This window comes from Lepisma saccharinum, chromosome 1, assembly GCF_977018435.1.
Source record: "Lepisma saccharinum chromosome 1, izLepSacc3.1, whole genome shotgun sequence".
Lineage (NCBI taxonomy): Eukaryota > Metazoa > Arthropoda > Insecta > Zygentoma > Lepismatidae > Lepisma > Lepisma saccharinum.
Window position 1 is genome coordinate 444,648 of NC_139229.1, and position 18,928 is coordinate 463,575.

General features: G+C 36.2%; 1 protein-coding gene across 1 annotated transcript in view; it reads left to right on the forward strand.

Annotated features, from left to right (window-relative positions):
- The window catches only part of SMC1 (structural maintenance of chromosomes 1), a 67,948-nt gene that overhangs the window by 31,235 nt on the left and 17,785 nt on the right, over nucleotides 1-18,928 (forward strand). The window contains exons 12-20 of the mRNA XM_083128119.1: nucleotides 4,401-4,523; nucleotides 6,015-6,146; nucleotides 7,299-7,364; nucleotides 8,365-8,522; nucleotides 8,976-9,073; nucleotides 11,007-11,188; nucleotides 12,740-12,862; nucleotides 13,626-13,762; nucleotides 17,017-17,161. Of these exons, the coding sequence (XP_082984245.1) occupies nucleotides 4,401-4,523; nucleotides 6,015-6,146; nucleotides 7,299-7,364; nucleotides 8,365-8,522; nucleotides 8,976-9,073; nucleotides 11,007-11,188; nucleotides 12,740-12,862; nucleotides 13,626-13,762; nucleotides 17,017-17,161 (1,164 nt within the window). The remainder of the gene's footprint in view (nucleotides 1-4,400; nucleotides 4,524-6,014; nucleotides 6,147-7,298; nucleotides 7,365-8,364; nucleotides 8,523-8,975; nucleotides 9,074-11,006; nucleotides 11,189-12,739; nucleotides 12,863-13,625; nucleotides 13,763-17,016; nucleotides 17,162-18,928) is intronic.

Sequence of the window (18,928 nt, forward strand, 5' to 3'; positions counted from 1 at the left end):
AGGCAGATAGTTACAGAAATGTCACTGGGAATTTATCTTGGTTAGTGTGAAATGGAAGTAAAAGGCAATGCTCTGTTATGGTTTGTTGTTGATACACCTTTTTAAATAAATGTTCGTAAGAGCCAACTTGAATAGGTTTTGCCATAGAAAAGGAAGTGCGTATTTAGTGGTTTACTGAGAAAACTAGTGTGTGTGAATTTTACCTTTATAATCTTAAAATTAATAAGAAATTAACAAAATTTTGCTTTGATGATATACCATTGAAATTTTAATGATATGAAAAGGTTTAACAGTCTTATTTTTATGATAGTTTTTCTTGTATGTACGCATTGCTTGCATGATAGAATTATTTTCCTGTAGTTTACGGTTATTACAAGCATAAGAAAACAGTTTTTTTCTTTGTGACGTTTCAGGAGAACGCACGCTCCTTTCATCAGACTTTTTTTTTTTTTTTTTTTTTTTTTTTTTTTTTTTTTTTTTTTTTTTGAAATGAATGTCTGATGAAAGGAGCGTGCGTTCTCCTGAAACGTCACAAAGAAAAAAACTGTTTTCTTATGCTTGTAATAACCGTAAACTACAGGAAAATAATTTTATTTTTATGATTAAACCTAAACATAAAGTACCTGGAAAAGCAGCAAATTTAATTCACTGTAATAAGCAAGAATCTTGTCTTCCAGTTGAAATATTTCTCTCATTTATCCCCTACTTTCAACTGCCTGTGCACTTTGTGCTTGTTCTTGTAATATATGAACGAAAATTGTCTGTAACAGCAACAAATTGTTGTTTTTATTTCCACATTGTACAAACTTTTTCAGTCATCGTTAGGTGTGTCTTTTTTTATTTTAAGCCTTATTATGCCTTCCCATGAAATGTTCATTTGTTTGAGATGATGTTATTCAGATACCACTTTTTGGTGTAGAGTAAAAGTCAAAGTGAATTTAATTGTTTGTGTTTGTCTTGTGTAGTAGTTCCTCCATTCATATTGGGGGTTAGGCGTAGAGCTGACAACTCTGCACTGTAAAAATACATGTCAAGAAACAACAATATAAGGCCATGGATGTTCCCAAGGTAAAATATTCCGGAGGCAAAATAGTCCCCCGTTCGGATCTCCGGGTGGGGACTACTTTGGGAGGTCTCTGGACTAAGGATAAGATCTACATTAGGAATAAATATATTAAATTAGGCACCTGGAATGTTCTGAGCCTTTACCGGCCTGGGGCATTTCAGTGTACAGTTAATGAGATAGTTAAGTATAAATCAGATGTAGTAGCTGTCCAGGAAGTTAGGTGGCCAGGAGAAGGGAATTGTAAAACTAAAAATTATACTTTTTTCTATGGTGGTACTGAAAATCATAATTTTGGAACAGGCTTTTTCATAAATAATAGAATTATCTCGGCTCTTAAAACAGTAGAATTTATTAATGATAGGATATCATATGCAGTTTTACAGGGTAGGTGGTGTAAAATTATTTTAATAAACATACATGCACCAACGGAAGATAAAGATGATAATACTAAAGATGATTTTTATACAGAGTTAGAACAGGTCTTTGATAAATTTTCTCAGTATTATGAAAATTCTGTTAGGTGACTGTAATGCACAAATTGGCAAACAAGAGACATTTAAACCCCCAATTGGTAAAGAAAGTCTTCATGAATTAAGTAATGATAATGGTATAAGATTGATTACTTTTGCAACCTCAAAGAATTTAATTGTGAAAAGTACCACTTTTAAACATAAAGATATCCATAAATATACCTGGTCTTCTCCAGATGGTAAAACTCATAATCAGATAGATCATATTCTCATTGATAAGAGAAGGCATACTAGTATAATTGACGTTCGTACACATAGAGGTGCTGACTGTGCCAGTGACCATTATTTAGTAATTGCTAAATTAAGAGAAAGACTCTCAGTGATAAATCATAAGCAACAAAATCTAAAAGTTATAAAATTTGATACAGGAAAGTTTACTGATGAAAGAATTAAGAAAGATTACCAAATTGAACTGTCAAATAGATTTGATGTTTTGCAGGATTTAAATGATGATGAAAATATAAATGAAACAAACGTAAATAAGAATTGGGAGCACATACGTAATGCAATAGAATCAGCAGCTAAAGAAAGTATAGGATACCATAAACCGAGAAAAAGTAAGCCATGGTTTGATAATGAATGTCATAATCTAATAGAAATAAGAAATCAGGCTAGACTTAGGTGGTTAAATAACTCTGATGATACAAATCTAAACAATTATAATAGAATAAAGCGAGAAGTTAACCGCACGTTTAGAAGTAAAAAAAGAGATTACTTGAAAAGCAAAATTAACGAAATTCAAACAAACAGCAAAAATAAAAATATCAGAGATTTATATAAAGGTGTAAATGAGTTTAGAAAGGGGTGGCAACCTAAAGGAAACTTGATAAAAGATAAAGATGGTGATTTTCTAGCTGACCCAAGTGATATTCTAAATAGATAGAAGAACTACTTTAATGACCTTTTAAATATCCATGTAGGAGATAAATCAGAAGTGAATGAAATACACACAGCAGAACCTTTAGTTCCAGAACCTAACTTGACTGAAGTTAAAGATGCTATTAAAAGGCTAAAGAATAACAAAGCACCTGGCATTGATTTAATACCAGCTGAGTTAATTAAATATGGTGGAAATTCATTAATATGTCAAATTCATAAATTAATTTGTTTAATATGGAATAAAGAAGAAATCCCTCAACAGTGGAAAGAATCCATAATTGTTCCTGTGTTTAAAAAAGAACTGCAATGAACTGCAATAATTACCGTGAAATTTCTCTACTCTCAACAACATATAAAATATTATCTAACATTCTTTTAACAAGACTAACACCATATGCTAATGAAATTATAAGTGATTATCAATGTGGATTTAAACGTAACAGATCAACTACAGATCAAATTTTTCACATCAGACAGACACTTGAAAAAAAGTGGGAATATAATCAAAATGTCCATCAGCTATTCATTGATTTTAAAAAAGCATATGATTCAGTCAAAAGAGATAAACTATATAATATATTAGTAGAGTTTGGAATACCTAAGAAGCTTGTTAGTATGATAAAAGTATGCACCAGTGAAACAGAAAGTAAAATTCGTGTGGGTATTAATATGTCTGACAAATTTACAATTCATGATGGGTTAAAACAAGGAGATGCATTATCTCCATTGCTCTTTAATTTTGCCTTAGAATATGCTGTAAGGAAGGTAAAAGAAAGTAAAGAAGGACTAAAATTAAATGGTGTGACTCAGTTGTTAGCATATGCAGATGATGTAGACTTACTGGGGGATGATGTGAATACAATTAAGAATAATGCTAAAATATTTTTCAAAACTGCTAAAGAGATAGGTTTGGAAGTTAACAAGGAGAAAACTAAATATATGTTTACAGGCCGAAACCAAGTGTTAAGTAATAATCAAAATCTAATTATTGATAACAACTCGTTTGAACCAGTTTCCAAATTCAAATACTTAGGAGTAATATTAACAAATGAAAATTATATTAAAGAGGAAATAAAAAGTAGGCTTAATTCAGGAAATGCATGTTACTTCTCTCTTCATAAACTTTTGTCTTCTCGTTTAATATCTAAGAAACTAAAAGTTAAAATATACAAAACCGTAATTTTGCCTGTAGTATTATATGGATGTGAAACTTGGTCCCTTACATTGAAAGAGGAACATAAATTGAGAGTATTTGAAAATAAGATCCTTAGGAAAATCTTTGGACCTAAAAGGGATGAGGAGACAGGTGAGTGGAGAAGGTTACATAATTTAGAACTACATAATTTGTATTCGTGTCCAGATATTATTAGAATGATTAAATCAAGAAGACTTAGGTGGGCAGGCCATGTGGCACGAACGGGAGAGGAAAGAGGAGTTTACAGGATTCTTGTTGGGAAACCTGATGGTAAGAGACCTGTAGGAAGACCAAGACGAAGATGGAGGGACAACGTCGAGATGGACCTAAGGGAAATCGGTAGGGATGGAAAAGAGTATATAGATCTTGCTCAAGATAGGGAAAGATGGAAGGCCTGTGTTGCTGCAGCCATGAACCTTCGGGTTTAAGAAAGCTAGAGAGTTAGTTAGTTAGAATTTAATTGTCAGAATTTCTTGTTAAAATTATTTGTTTCTTAGCTAGACGATTTAATAGCTATTTCCTTAAAAATAAACTAATCTCACATTTCCTGTATATGATATTTTTAATGTACGCAGCAAACACAAAGTGATACAGACTTGTTGCTAACATCATTAGGGAGATTAAATAAATTCCTTTGATTAATTATTTTGTTTCAATTTCTGTTTTGTGTATATATGCATCAGCAACAATATATTTAAACACATCGTGACAATTTTGTATCCTTACGCAGGCAGTTGCTCTTGACGGCACCTTCTATCAGAAGTCGGGAATCATATCTGGAGGAAGTTTGGATCTTGCTCGTAAAGCCAAGAGGTGGGACGAGAAGCATCTGTCTCAGTTGAAGCAGCAGAAGGTACTGGAGGGTATTTTCATATTAAAATTCTGGAGGATAAGAATGAGAAATTTGTGTGTAATTAGTAGAGACATGCATATTTTGTTTTGACGTAAACACGAAATGTGAAATAACACACTGTCATGTTTTTGAAAGGTGTAAGGTGCATTTTCCTGCCATGTTTTGTCATGAAATGATTTTCAATCAACTCTTATACATGAAATTTATCATTTTTTTGCCGATGCAACACTTCCTGAAGTCTGAATTATCCTGTGAGTTATGCAAATCAATATAAGTATTTGTAACACTGTTAAAATATGCTATTTTGCCTGAAACAACTTGGAACTATTTTAACATATTAAAGCCTGTTTTTTACTGCAACAAAAAAATTCTCACCCTTCTTATACAAGGTGTGGCAATAAAGTTTCTGGAGTCATGCTGTAACTCTTTTATTGAAAAAATCAGACAATCGAAATATTGTACCCTTCAATGTAGTCCCCTCCCCGATTCCTACCCTGCTTCACAAGGATTATCTCCCACTGCTAGAAGCAGTGTTGCAGGTCATTATTTGATATGCTGTTCAAGAGTCGCATCGCTTTGGCTTTCACTGTGTCCACAGATTCGAAACGGGTTCCTTTTAGTGCAAACTTGACTTTTGGGAAGATAAAAAGTCACACGGGGCTAGGTCCAGCAAGTACGGTGGATATTCCAACACTGGAATTTTGTGTTTTACCAAAAATGTTCTTCACAGATAGTGCATTGTGAATTGGCATGTTGTCCTGATGAAGAATGCATGAGCCATTCTTCCACATGTCTCGTCCCCTTCTTCTTACCCGTCCACGAAGGATCCCCAAAACATTCTCATGATACAACTGATTGACAGTCTGACCTTCAGGCGCCCAAATTTGGCGACCTTCTCGATACTGACTTCAGTTTTCGAAGAGCAAGGGTGGCCTGATCGTGGATCGACCCCGTTGCCTTCTCTACCCTCTTTAAACATCTAAAACTATTCGAAAACTCGTGTGCGAAATAAACGCTGATCCCACAAATTTCTTCCAATTTTGTAAGTTTCCGTGGCGGATTTCCCAAGTTTTGTGACATTAACACATTGTTCTACTTTCGAACTTAACATAATTCCGACGGAGCTCAGATGCACGGTCTGCTTTCTGACAATGCTGCAGCCAGACTGCTCCATGCACGTGCGTAAAAGTTTGTGCGCAGGCAGATGATAGTCCAGAGGTCAGTATCCTACCCAGCTCTTTGTTATCGACGTGACCTGAAATGAATAAGAAAATCAATCCGGAAACTTTATTGCCACACCTTGTATACCTTTGGAAAGCTTAGTAGTGAAGTAATTAGTAATCTTTTTGAAGGATATTTCTTTTTTAATTTATTATTATGTTGTGTTTTAATCTGAGTAAAGTTTGATCTCACTTCACCATTTTGATTTCTGGTATGTAATTCTTAAAATTGAATGAGATGTGGATTGTGACTGGTGTATTTTATTTGCAGGAGAAACTGAGTGAAGAAATGAGAGATGCCATGAAAAAGTCCAGGAAGGAGTCAGAGTTGAATACAGTAGAATCCCAGATAAGAGGACTAGAAACAAGATTGAAATATTCAAAGACTGACAAGGAAAATACAGTGAGTGAAAACTTTGGCTTTTATAAATTCCAGCATGGTTTGTTTTTGAAACTTTTGATTTTGGTGGGGGGGGGGGGCTTTGCAGAAATTATTCAGGTACTTAGAAAATGTATAAGTATGTATGTTTACTGTAAATGTGCATATTAATACTTTTATAATAATTGTTATTAATAGTTTACCTTCAATTTTTTGAAATTTTACCATGAAAACTTGGAATTGTACTTGAATTATATCTGAGTCAGAATGCATGCTGTCGGTTGAAACTCTTCTGTCATTCTCAATATTAAATTGTTCATTTCCAGTGATTTGTAATCCATTTAATATCGGTTTGGCTAGTTTTACGTACAGTTTAATTGAGTCATAGTAAGGATGGTATCTACTAGCATTTAAATGTGAACTGATATTAGAATCCTGTGATCTTTGTAAAATGTGTAATTTTTTCTTCTTTTAATTTCATAGTATGGAGTAACAGGGTGGTAGATAAGAATTTGAAACGTGATTATTATGAGGAGAAGGATTCTTAAATTTCTATTATTTTGTTTATGGTTTGTACTATGGAACCCTGCATTTTAAGTTTTTTGATCCTAGTTCTTTGGAAAACGTGAAATTGAGATTCGATGGTATTTACATTCTTTGGGCCTCTCCAATAGCACAGCGTTGCTGCTGCTGAGGGTCCCAAGTTTGACTCCAGGCAAAGATGAATAGCATAGTAGGTCCAGTCCTAATGAGCCTATCTGAGCATAAAATTGACTTAAAACAAACTTGGCAACTAGGATAACTTACATTCTAACATTTACAAATGTTGGAGAGATTTATAATGTGTTAAAATGTTCTTGAAGATCTACAGTAACACTCCATGTTGAAAAAAGAAATAAAACAGTGTATTTATTTCTTCACTAACCCACAACACCATTTAGAATACTTGGTAAAGAGTGTACATATGTTTGCATTATTCAAGAAATTAATACAAATTTGGAATATTTACATGTACTGGTATCCATTGAATGTGCTATCAGCTTGGCCACAATTTATTAAATCCATGTAATTTACGACATAACTGTTGGAAAATAATTAGCAACTAAATGGCAATGTGCTACAAAGTGATGGTATGATTTGTATGTATGAACTTATCATGTTATCATTTATTTACAGAATAAACAAATACAGCAACTGCAACGGGAATTGGAAAAGTTACGGAACCAACTGGAGACATTTGAGGTACATTGGGCACTTGTTTTTGTATTAATGTGTACTATTTGTTTTCAAAAGCATCCAGAATGCTTTTGAATGAGTGAAATCAACAAGTGGTGTTACATTGACTATTTGTTTTGCTTTGCTGCCCTTTTGTTTATTTTAATTATAAGAATTAATGGCAATCACTGATTACTAATCAGTTTAAATAGAGGAGAACAGATACAACTGAATCTCCATGGCTTGCTTGTGGCTCAAACCCAGGAACTTTGCAGGAGAGATCTTATATACTGTGAAGTATTCTAGTTTCTATTATGCTAAAGTTTTAACTTCAGTTTGTTTTTGGGTATTAATGGACTTTACTATCATACTTGTTAGTAAAAAATGTAAGGGTCATTTCAGTGTAGGCCACACTTTTTTTTAGTGACAGATTAATTGGTCCTCTATTCAGTAACAACGGATTGGTAAAATTGGCTATAATTTTACTGATTAAATATATCTATAAATAACCCATAACTCAATTGGTGGCTGGAAAAATGTAATTAATGTAATTACATGAATTTTGTTACATAATTTTACATATTTTGAGGCAAATTACATAATTTTCATTTAGAGTACATATTTTTAAGGAAAACGATATTTATTCCATTTCTCCAGTTTTCATTGAGTAATGTGCCTGTAAACTTGGGAAATATAATTTTTTTTTAAAAATTGAACTGTATCCAAATCCCCTGATATTAATGTTACTAATTTATCAAGTTCAATAACATTTCAATGCTATTTAGAACATTACAATTTGGTTACGTTGAAATAATTTCTTCAGACAATCAAATATTGTTCCAGTACCAACATTTGGACTGTGACTACAACTTGTTGACTAAACTTTAGCCTACAATAGACTATGCGATGATACAGTTGAAATTTAAGGAAAAGAAAAGCAACAAATTAATTAGAAGTGTATTATTTTAAAGTGTATATTGTGGATGTAAGTCTTAAAATTACAGTGTGTGTAATTAATTTTTTGCAGCCGACAATCAACAAGATTGAGAAGACGATGACGGCACGTGATCTACAGATTCAGGAAATCAAAGAGAAGATGAACAATGTGGAAGATGTAGTCTTTGCAGAATTTTGCACTCAGATTGGAGTGGCAAATATTCGACAGTATGAAGAGAGAGAATTGAGGTTAGTATATTTTTTTCCAGAGTATTTATTTTTTAAAGATCTGAGCTTTTAAACAACTTGACTTTTGCTTTTCTGACAATGTTACCTGTGTATCCTTGCAGGATAAACTTGAGATTTTATTAATTTTAACAGCAAAATGTCATTTTACCACTTTAAACCTGAAATGCAGTCAGTTTTCTATCAAAATTTGGACTTTTATTCACCACTTCAAATTTTCCAGCATTCAACCTTGACCGTCCCAACATGGCAAAATGTTATAAAATTTTTGTCAATTTGACATTTTCCCCCATTTTAAGTTTTTCCAGCTCAGTTCTCCCGAAAAACATAAAATCAAGGTTTCACTGTATGTGCTTCTATGTATAGGTTCACACTGCCATCAGCTCAACCTTAGTTCATAATGTTTGTAGTGGTATGAAAAAGATGCTAATAAAATGTTTTACACTTTTTTTGCAGGACACAACAGGAACGTGCGAAGAAAAGATTGGAATTTGAGAATCAGAAAAATCGTATATTAAATCAACTGGAGTTTGAAAAATCAAGAGATACACAGAGTAAGGGCATTTTAAAATTCAGTTATGCCATTAGTTGCATAGATGGAGAGTGCATTCTGTGTTAAATGAGATGTTTCTTTCTCTATGTTGATACGTTAACCTTGAATGTCCTGCATAATTCTAAAATGTAGAATTATAAAAAAGAAGAAAAAAATGTGTTTTTCACTGCACTAAATAGGGATCATACAAAAGTTTATTAACATATTTTTCCAGGATTTTTTTAAAATACTTTTTAACATGTGCTCCCCCTCCCCTTCTACTCCCAAAATTTTCAAAGCAGTGACATTTTCTCAAGACGTGGTCTTTTGTGGTTACATAAATTCAAGGGATATACAAATATCCTGGTAAAGAATAGTAGGCAACACTACTTTTTTGCAATTCCGTAATACAATTCTGCTTGCCTTTTTTGATAACCCAGGTACAGATGGGGGACAAAATAATACGAACACCTGTGAAATTAGAGAAAATCTTTATTAATATGGGGTTGGACCACCCTGTGACTGAAGTACACTTCGTATGCGACGTGGGATGGATGCATAGAGGTCATGCACAATGTTTAAGGGAATATGGAGCCATTCTTCCTCCAGGGCAGTCTCCAATTCCGAAAGTGTGTCTGGAGGCGGACTTTGAGTACGCAGTTTGGACTCCGAATATCGCCACAAATGTTTTATAATGTTCAAGTCAGGAGACTGTGGGGGCAATTCACGATGCCCTACGTCGTCGTCATGTTCTTCGAACCATGTTTGGACAGACCCAGTAGTGTGGATAGGAGCGTTGTCGTCTTGAAAAAGCGGCCGCTCCCCAGGAAATAAAATCTGGACAAAAGGATGGAGATGATCCCCCATAATGCTCCGATAATGATTGGCGTTGATCTTCCCATGGAGAAAAACAAGTGGGCCCACACCGTGCCAAGATATCGCACCCCATACCATAATGGACCCACATCCATGCTTCACAGTTGGCAAGAGGCAGTCAGGATGAACGCATCTCGGGGCGTTCTCCACACATAAACGTGCCCGGTGGTCTTAAATAACGTGAATGTTGATTCATCAGACCAGATGACTTGTTGCCACTGCTGTGGGGACCAAATTCTGTGAGCTCTGCACCATTAGCGTCGCTTGACAGCATTACGTGATGTCACCAACGGCTTACGAATTGCCACTCTGCCATGAATGTTTGCAGCATGGAGTTTCCTTTTGACAGTTTTGGTTGAAATGGGGTCCTGGAGATGCTTGTTAATTTCAGATGTTATCTCAGATAACGATTGCTTGTGCTTTCGGGCCACTATGCGCTTCAACACCCTCCTATCCCGAGCAGCAAGCTTTGTCTTTCGTCCACTGTTGTGCTTTGAAGACGCCATCTTACCTGGTGTTGTGTACGCTGTCATAACGGCTGATACTGTGTTCCTTGCACAATCCACAGGGTTTGCGGTTTCCGTCACCGTGGCTCCAGCTGAACGTGCTTCAACAATCATGCCTCTTTGTAACTCTGTCAGGTCTGACATTGGATCGACTCTTGAGAGCGTACGATAGACGAATGCACCACCAATGACTGCAGTTGACAGACTAATACCTTCCCCTTCATGGCCACTAGGTGGCAGACTTCAGTGCCAGGTAGTGCTGCTGTACTGCTGGTGTGAAATGTGGCATACTTTTTCACAGGTGTTCGTATTATTTTGTCCCCCATCTGTAGTTATAGTATACCTTTTAAGTCAGTCTTTGTATCTTGCTACAGACCTTCACATAAGAAACGATAAGGCATGAGTAACATAACAGTACTACACAAATAACCAAATTGGAAAGAGAAAAATGGCCCAAAACCCTACAAGCTGAAAATTTGTATGTGGCATTCATGGTATAAGTACATTTTAGAGTTACGTTTTCCTTCGGTACATTGTATTAGCAATTTCACATTTTGCTCGTTGTGTTTGCAGATAATGTTTTACGTTGGGAGCGTGCAGTCCAAGATGACGAGGATGAACTGGAAAGAGGCAAGCAGGCTGAACACAAGCAGATGTCTGAAATCGACAAAGATATGAGGGAGTTGGATCGTTTGAAGTCCGAACGACTGGCGAAGAAATCTGAATTAGATGAAATGGAAGATGTAATAGGCAAGGTACTGTGAAATAAGTTGCTTGTTAAGTTTTGCACTAAGCTGGTTTGAATTTAATCTCCAATAGAAAATGATCCCTCTCTGGAGTCCAGATTTCATGAAAGGTTTACAATGGATTCAGTTGTTCAGACTAAACTTTAAATTGTAGTTTCAGTTCCAGTTTGCCTACATGAGTATAAAGTGTACTTACAATAAACTTTATGAAGGGGTCCCAAGTTTGATACCCGGTGGAGGCACATTGCACAGTGGTTCGGATCCCACTTTAAACTGCAGGTCCAGTCTCGATTAGCTGTGCATAAAGTGGACTTAAAATAACAATTCAAATGTAAAATAAACTTTGTCAGAATCCAGGTACATTAAGTAATTCTGTGCCTAGGTTGTCTGAAATCAATTATGTGCTGCAATGATAGATAGCTTTGTGGAAATTTTTGTGATTTGTACACTTACTTTTATAGGTATTTCTGACATTTACAGTTCAATTCAAATTTTACGTTCCCGGATTTTACATTTTCACACATTATACATTCAATTTTGATGGTCCCAACATAGCAAAGTGTTACATAATTTTACTCGATATATTTTCCCACATTTTAATTTTTTTCAGCTTAGTCCCTTGAAAAAATGTAAAATCGAGGTTCCACTGTATTTGTTTTTAACACAATATTTTTCAATTGTTTCAAAGAATCTTCATATGTGAGTTGTGTTGGGCCCAGATTTTTCTTCACTTTCTGAGAAGAAGAAAGGATTCGCACATGTGCAGAGCGTTTTGTTGCATCGTGCTCCTCCGAGACCATATTCCCAGAACCTTCACTGTTTTGTCGCAAGCTGTCTTATTGTGACTCAAGTCAAATATTTTGTCCGGTGTGCAGCGGCTCATTAGAGCCCCATGTTAAGCGTTCCCCCGAGTCGGTCTGCAACAAAAATGACTTGCCGTGTCAGATCCAGTGTGCGGCTGGCCTAACTGAGCATAGTAAGTGTTAGATAGGGCTACATTCTCACTTGGCCACCTTGGAAAGATCTTGAAACACTAAGGGTGCCGTGAAACGAAGAAGTTTGACTTAGGTCAAGGACTTCTTAATTACAAGGGAATTTGTGAAAACTTGACAAAATACGTGCACTGTTAACATGGTGAAGAGATGAAGTAGAAGATGAATGTGTTTCTGTTAAGAAAGAAGCTAGTGTAGATATGAAATAGAAATTAACATAGGATCTGAAATACGGTATTGTGCCAACTGAATTTTATAGATCACTGCAAACTTGAAAATAAGGAGTGGCAATATAATAGATTTTAATTAGAACTCCAATCTTACATGAATGAGCATATAGTGCATATGAAGTGATTGTGTTCATCACTTTTTGGTCTCTACGTACCTTGCCACATTGAAGAACTCTCTCAATGAAACAAGCAGAAAAAAATTATTTAACATAACTTGAGGTACTTTTTTTCAACCTAATGGAAAAGAATAGAATTTTTGTAAATTTTACATTGGAAGTTTTCCAGTTATTCTGTAATTATGTATTTGTTGTTACTAATGTTTAGTCTCCCTTGAACAGGCTCGCCGTGAGATGGGTGCAATTGCCAAAGACATCCAAGCAGCTCAGAAACAGGTCACGTCCTTCGAGTCAAAGATAGAGCAAAAAAAGGCCGATCGACACAGCATTCTGAAACAGTGCAAGGTAATTTTAATTAGATAAAATGCATTAAGTGCCATATAAATATCCAGTATGTTAATAATATTGAGAAATGTGATCACTTATTGTATAAAGCATGTGACATCTCAAAGTTGTGAAATTTTCTGCCGAATTGAATGGTGAAAGGTAAGTTCAATCATTTCTCACACTGCAGCTGAGCTCAACACGTCAGGTGGCTGATCATTGGCATACAATAACTGATATTGGGTTTGAGTCCACATTTAGAGATGTCACATTTCAAAAATTTAAGTTGAATCCAAGATGCAATACTTGGTCTCCTATATTGCATGTTTCCATTCATGTCCAGTAACATCCCTAGAAATTATATGGGTGGTTCCACCCTTTTGAAAAACCATGTTTTTGGTTGACAAAGTGTGCTGTGTTGAAAATTGTTAGGACATTTACCATAATTAAATGGGGGAATATGTCGTAAAGTGTGTTTTGGTTCAATTGTTTCTTCATCTGTTTGCATTGTTGCTTGTAATCAATGACTGAAGAGTCTGTGGAAATTTGTTATTTAGCCAAGGATTGAAATTTTTGATCTGGTGTTTCATGTAGGCATATTTTGTTGCAACAAAGGCATGCATACAAGATCCAAGTATCGAGCACAGTTTTACCATCGTTTCAATCACTTATTGCAGTCAGTTTTTATGTCGAATACATTTCCAATTGAGTAATATTTTTGGTGCATTCAAGTTCCTGTAACTAGTCAGTTTTTCACTATATTGCAACCTTTTTCAAATTCAAGATGGAAGACATAGTGATTCCTATGATTCGTGGCAACATGGAAGATATCGAGCAAGAAACATCAGGAATGGAATCGTCAGAAACCACTGTGGAGACGAGTTCTCAAAGCTCACATGCCATATATGAAAGAGAAAGCAGGTAAGGCAAACATTTTGAAACTTCCAATTTCTCTTGTAAAATACAAATGTTAAGAAGTATTTATAGTACATAATTTGTATTTAATTTTTTATTGACTGCCATAAGCCAATGTGAGGTGTATTGAATTTTATTAATATTTTTAATAGGGATGGGTCGATATGAAATTTGGCCGATACTGATAAAGTACCGATATAAAATTTACCGATACCGATAACCGGTATTCTACCGATCCGATATAAAATTAGAAATGGTCCTTGAAGAACCTGAAAGGTTCACTGACCTCTTTAATAAATGTGTGTTTCAAGGTGACTGCAGTGCAAAAGAAGTTTCATATTTAGTCATTTACTTTTTTAGAAAGTAGGGCTTGTATATTATCCATAGAAATTACAACAAAATGTCAGAATTTTGCACTAAATTATCAGATAATAATTGATATATTGGATCGGTAAAATAATCTGTAATTTTACCGATACACCGATATGCCTATATCAGCCGATACCGATAGAGTACCGATTAATCGGTCCCATCCCTAATTTTTAATGTACAAAACATTCTTTCTTTATATATTTGCCATTGTGTATTTAGCTACATTTATTATAGATTTCTTAATTGTGACGTGTTAGCTGGATATGCTCTGCATCTGACCTGTTCCAACCCATGTAAGTACAGGAAAACCTCGTTAATACGAAGTTCAAGGGACCAAAAAATGTCAACTTCGTATTAAACGACTTCGAGTTATCCAAACTTTTCAAGATGGTGCCTGTTTTCAGGTGTAAATAAAGTAGAGTATAAATTACCCCCACAAAGGATGTTTTATACTTTGTGGTAGCTCAGAAAATAAGCTTTATATGTACTATATAATAATATTGTACGTTTTAAAGAAAGTGTAAAAATGTTACACAAAATGAGAACATGGAGCTTAACGCGGACACAAAGATTCCAAGGAGACGGTCAACACCATTTATCCTGCCTAGTTATACAACCGGTTATGCACGGGATGCCTGTTGTGGCAAAAAGTCTTTTAAAAAACGGTATGTTCTTTTAATTGTGCAAAGTCGTTGCTCTTCCACGAAATTCTTACAATTTTAGTTCATAAGAAACCCGTTTGCATGGAGACCTACGGAAAGGAAAACAATCTCGTTTATTGCAAGAAGTGAAACTCAGAAGAATCTTGACAGTAGTCACAATGGACAGAATGTATATTGGATTTTATGTGCGTTCACTAGAACATTGTCCGTTACAGGATTAACTGGTAAGAGAAGATTCTCTTGGGAGAGAACACAACCTTTCCCTGGCACAAAACAAAACAAAAAAATTGGGGCTGTAAATTTCGTTCTGGTTCTGCTGTCTAAAACACATCGTAAAAAAAGTCACGTATTCTTTGCTTCAGTTAACTTCATATTCGCCTCCCCCTTTGCAGGGATCAGTTCAAACTCTTCCTCAACTTGCATTGTAATCCACTCTGAAAAAGTGAACACACAACTTGTGATCTGTTTGCACCGAATGTGTATCCTAGGACACATTAAACAGTGCCGCACTCGATAATCACTCTGGTTTGGATCCCACTTTAAACTGTATATTTAGTCCCGCTTAGCTCATCAGCATAAAATGAACTAAAAACAAGCTTTATGAAACTTGCGTATTTTGAGATTAATCGACAATTTATTGTAGGTTTCAGGAGTATTCTGGAGGTCAAACACTCGCTTCGCAAAACTTTTCCTCTCGTATTCCTACATTGAGCATTGCAGGTTTTTTTGTTGTTGTTTTTTTTAACAGCAGCACGCTAATGGTTCTGAAGAAAAGCGGGGATTATATGGCTTTGCGAGATTCAAAACAATGACAAACACTGGAGCCAGCTGCAGCGTAAACACAATGAGACCGGCTGGAAGTTAGAGCAGCAGGTGGCAGAAGGAAAATCATCGGCATTTTAAAGATAACGCAGTTGTCGAAGACCGAACTTTTATCAGCAGTGTGGAAAAATAAAATTATCCTTGCATTACCTTTTACCATGCAACAGACAATAATACGGGAAATATTTCCTATCCAGACAACTGCATTCAAACAAGAAAGAGGGACCTGAATTCTGCAATTATCACATTACCATGCACACCAGTGGCGGATAATGAGCTGTTGTAGGAGAAGGAAGGGGGTCACTTTTCTTTTACTTATCATGCCGTTTTTGTTCGTTTTGAAGAAAGTATTCAGAACTGTTTGCTTTTTTTTAGACGCCAAAGGAAAAGAGCCCGTGTGCGCACACGAGCAAGAAAATCGTGGCCGAAACAATTAGCAACGGACCCCCCCTCCGTTTGCTCAAACAACAAAACACTGTTTTGGCCAATTTTATGACCGGCACAGTTGAGAAACGTATGAAGTGGGGAAACTGGAGTTGCAACATACGTAAGGTCGACGTCAACTTTTGCGGGAAACCTAGATGACAATGCATTAAGCGGGTTGACGATCTTTAGTTGGCCTATGCGGCTTTGATTATCTGTGAAGTTCTACAGGGCACAAAGAACACGCTGTTAATGAAAGTGGTTACCGGAAGTTGTCGGCTACCAGGCCAAAAGTTGCTCGCTCACGGGAAATTGCTGTACCTCGAGCTCAGAGCTAGACAGATGGGTGAGACTTCCAGGTGCCACGCGTCTTGTATTTTGGAACATTCGTGCGATCTTATCTCACATTTCTCATCTAGCACTGGGGAATATTTCCAAGGTGGCTCATTCAGCGGGGAAAGAGCTTGACCTCCCATGCACATTGACAAAGAATGTCAATATCCAACGGGCATTTCGGGCTGCTTCCCTCGAGTTGTCAGCAGCTCTTAGGACAAGGAAACATGTCAAGGTCAAGTTAAAATAACATCCAAGCTCTCTCCACATTCGATCTTCTCTTGTCGACTTACGCAGGTGTCTACTTTGAATTAAGCGAAACCAGTTTTGCGGAAGGGTCTTGTAAACAACTTCATATTAAAAATTATCCGTACTGAAATACATTATAAATCCTATCTTATCGGCTGGGAATGGGAAGGACTTCGGATTAAAGGGTACTTCGTATTAACCAATATCGTATTAACGAGGTTTTCCTGTACTTCAAAATGGAAATTTTTATTATATTGGAAGTAATTTTGTTTATATAAAACTCATTTTGAAATAAATTCCAGTTTTGATTACTGGACTCGCAATTTTTGTTGATCAAATGCAAATTGATAACCTTTTGATAACTGCTTAATTAATGCTGCATGTTATTTTTTTTATTAGGATCTTGATAGACTACACAGGGTTGTCAGAAAATCACAAAGATCTTGATGAGCACGATGAAGTGAAAAAGATTGGAGATCGTTTGAATCGTCAGATAAATGAACTCCAAAACACTATTCAGAAAATTCAGGCTCCTAATATGAGGGTAAGTACATGGCACTGTTTGTACCTCTTGGATTATGTACTCGTGTCAGTTTTCTTATAATTATAAAAAAGTGATGGGACCAAACACAAAATATTTAGACCCTTCATTTGATGAGGTATCAAGTGCTCTTGCATGTGGTGTGAATGGGAGAAACAATGGCATGAAGATAGCTAATGATAGTTGACGAGTTATTTCGTGTATGCAGAGAAAAAGGAAATCTCATTCAGTAATACGTGGTACAATCCAAAAATTTGGGGTCTCTGCTCAAAGTTCCTTACTGTGATGACCTCAAAACTCCGATGCACAATCATCTTCAAAGTAATCTCCTTGGGCGATGATATACTTTTGCCAGCTCTGGTGGAGCTGTTTGAAGCAGTGCTGGAAGTCAAGTTTGCAACCTCTCTTAATGCCTCCTCAGTTTCTGGTATGAAACGATGCCCCTTTAGGTGGATATTCGTGTGGGGGGAAATGGTAGAAGTCGCAGGGGCTAAGTCCAATGAATAGGCAGGATGTTCCAGCACAGACGTTCCATTTCGGTGACGAGTATGGACGGGTGGGCAGATGCATTTTCATGTCCACTGTGCCACATCTTAGGCTGCTTATGGCAGATGGACTTCCGCAAACAACATGAAACATGACAAAGTGAATGCACTGGTTTTGGCCAACCGTCGAATCAAGGTTCGTGAAGCAGCCGCTGATTTGAACATTTCCGTCGGGACTGCACACAAAATCATCCACGAAAAATTGGGATACGTGAAGGTTTCATCGCGTTGGGTCCCACGACAACTCACTGCAGAACATCTCACGACGCATATGACATGTTGCCTGGATTCTCTGACCCGGTACCACAATGAAGGGAACAACTTTCTCTGCTGTATTGTGACTCAGGATGAGAGCTTCGTTCATCACTAAACTCCAGAATTCAAACGGACGTCGATGGAATGGAAATAGCCGTGAAAAGTGTTCTTCGTTCCCTGGACTCCAAATTTTGTGCAGATGGCTTTCAAAAACTTGTGCAACGATGGGACAAATGCTTGTGCCACCTTGGAAATTATGTTGAAAAGTGAGAAAGGACCATGCTACTTGGTGTAACTTGATTTTGGTCTGTAACTTAAGAAATAAATTTTTTGCAATATAGGGAAACTTTTTCCTTGAACGACCATCGTAAATTCTGCCTTGGTCAGCATATTGAGTTTTTGGTTTATTTATTTTTAGTATGATTAAAGATCCTACTATAATTAATTCAAATTTAATCTCCTGAAACGTTGCAACAAAAATCTGTTTTTGTGCTTGTAACAACCGTAGACTGCAAGACAAATATTTCTGAAGAACGTATAGTTTGTGTCCATGTCTCTTCCTAGGAAAACTGGTTTTTCCACCTTGCTGCACCTCACCAGGGGTCACAGTTGTTATTTTAAGTTGCTTTTCTGTGACTTTTGCCTAATCATAACAATGAGGATGAGTGATGATATGATGAAATTGAGAAACGAAAACACAAGGAACACCCTTGCCAAGGCTGGGATTCTAATCTGGAACCCCTGGCATCATAGAATGCTGTGCGAAGAGGCGGCTATAACCATCCAAATGATGATTGTATGTATTTACTTTCTTTTTAATTGTAGGAATTTTTGTGAGCATTGTACATGGATAATTATTTTTAATGTAATGTAATGTAATGACGAAGATGGAGGGACAACGTTAAGATGGACCTAAAGGAAATTGGTAGGGATGGAAAAAGAGTATATAGATCTTGCTGAAGATAGGGAC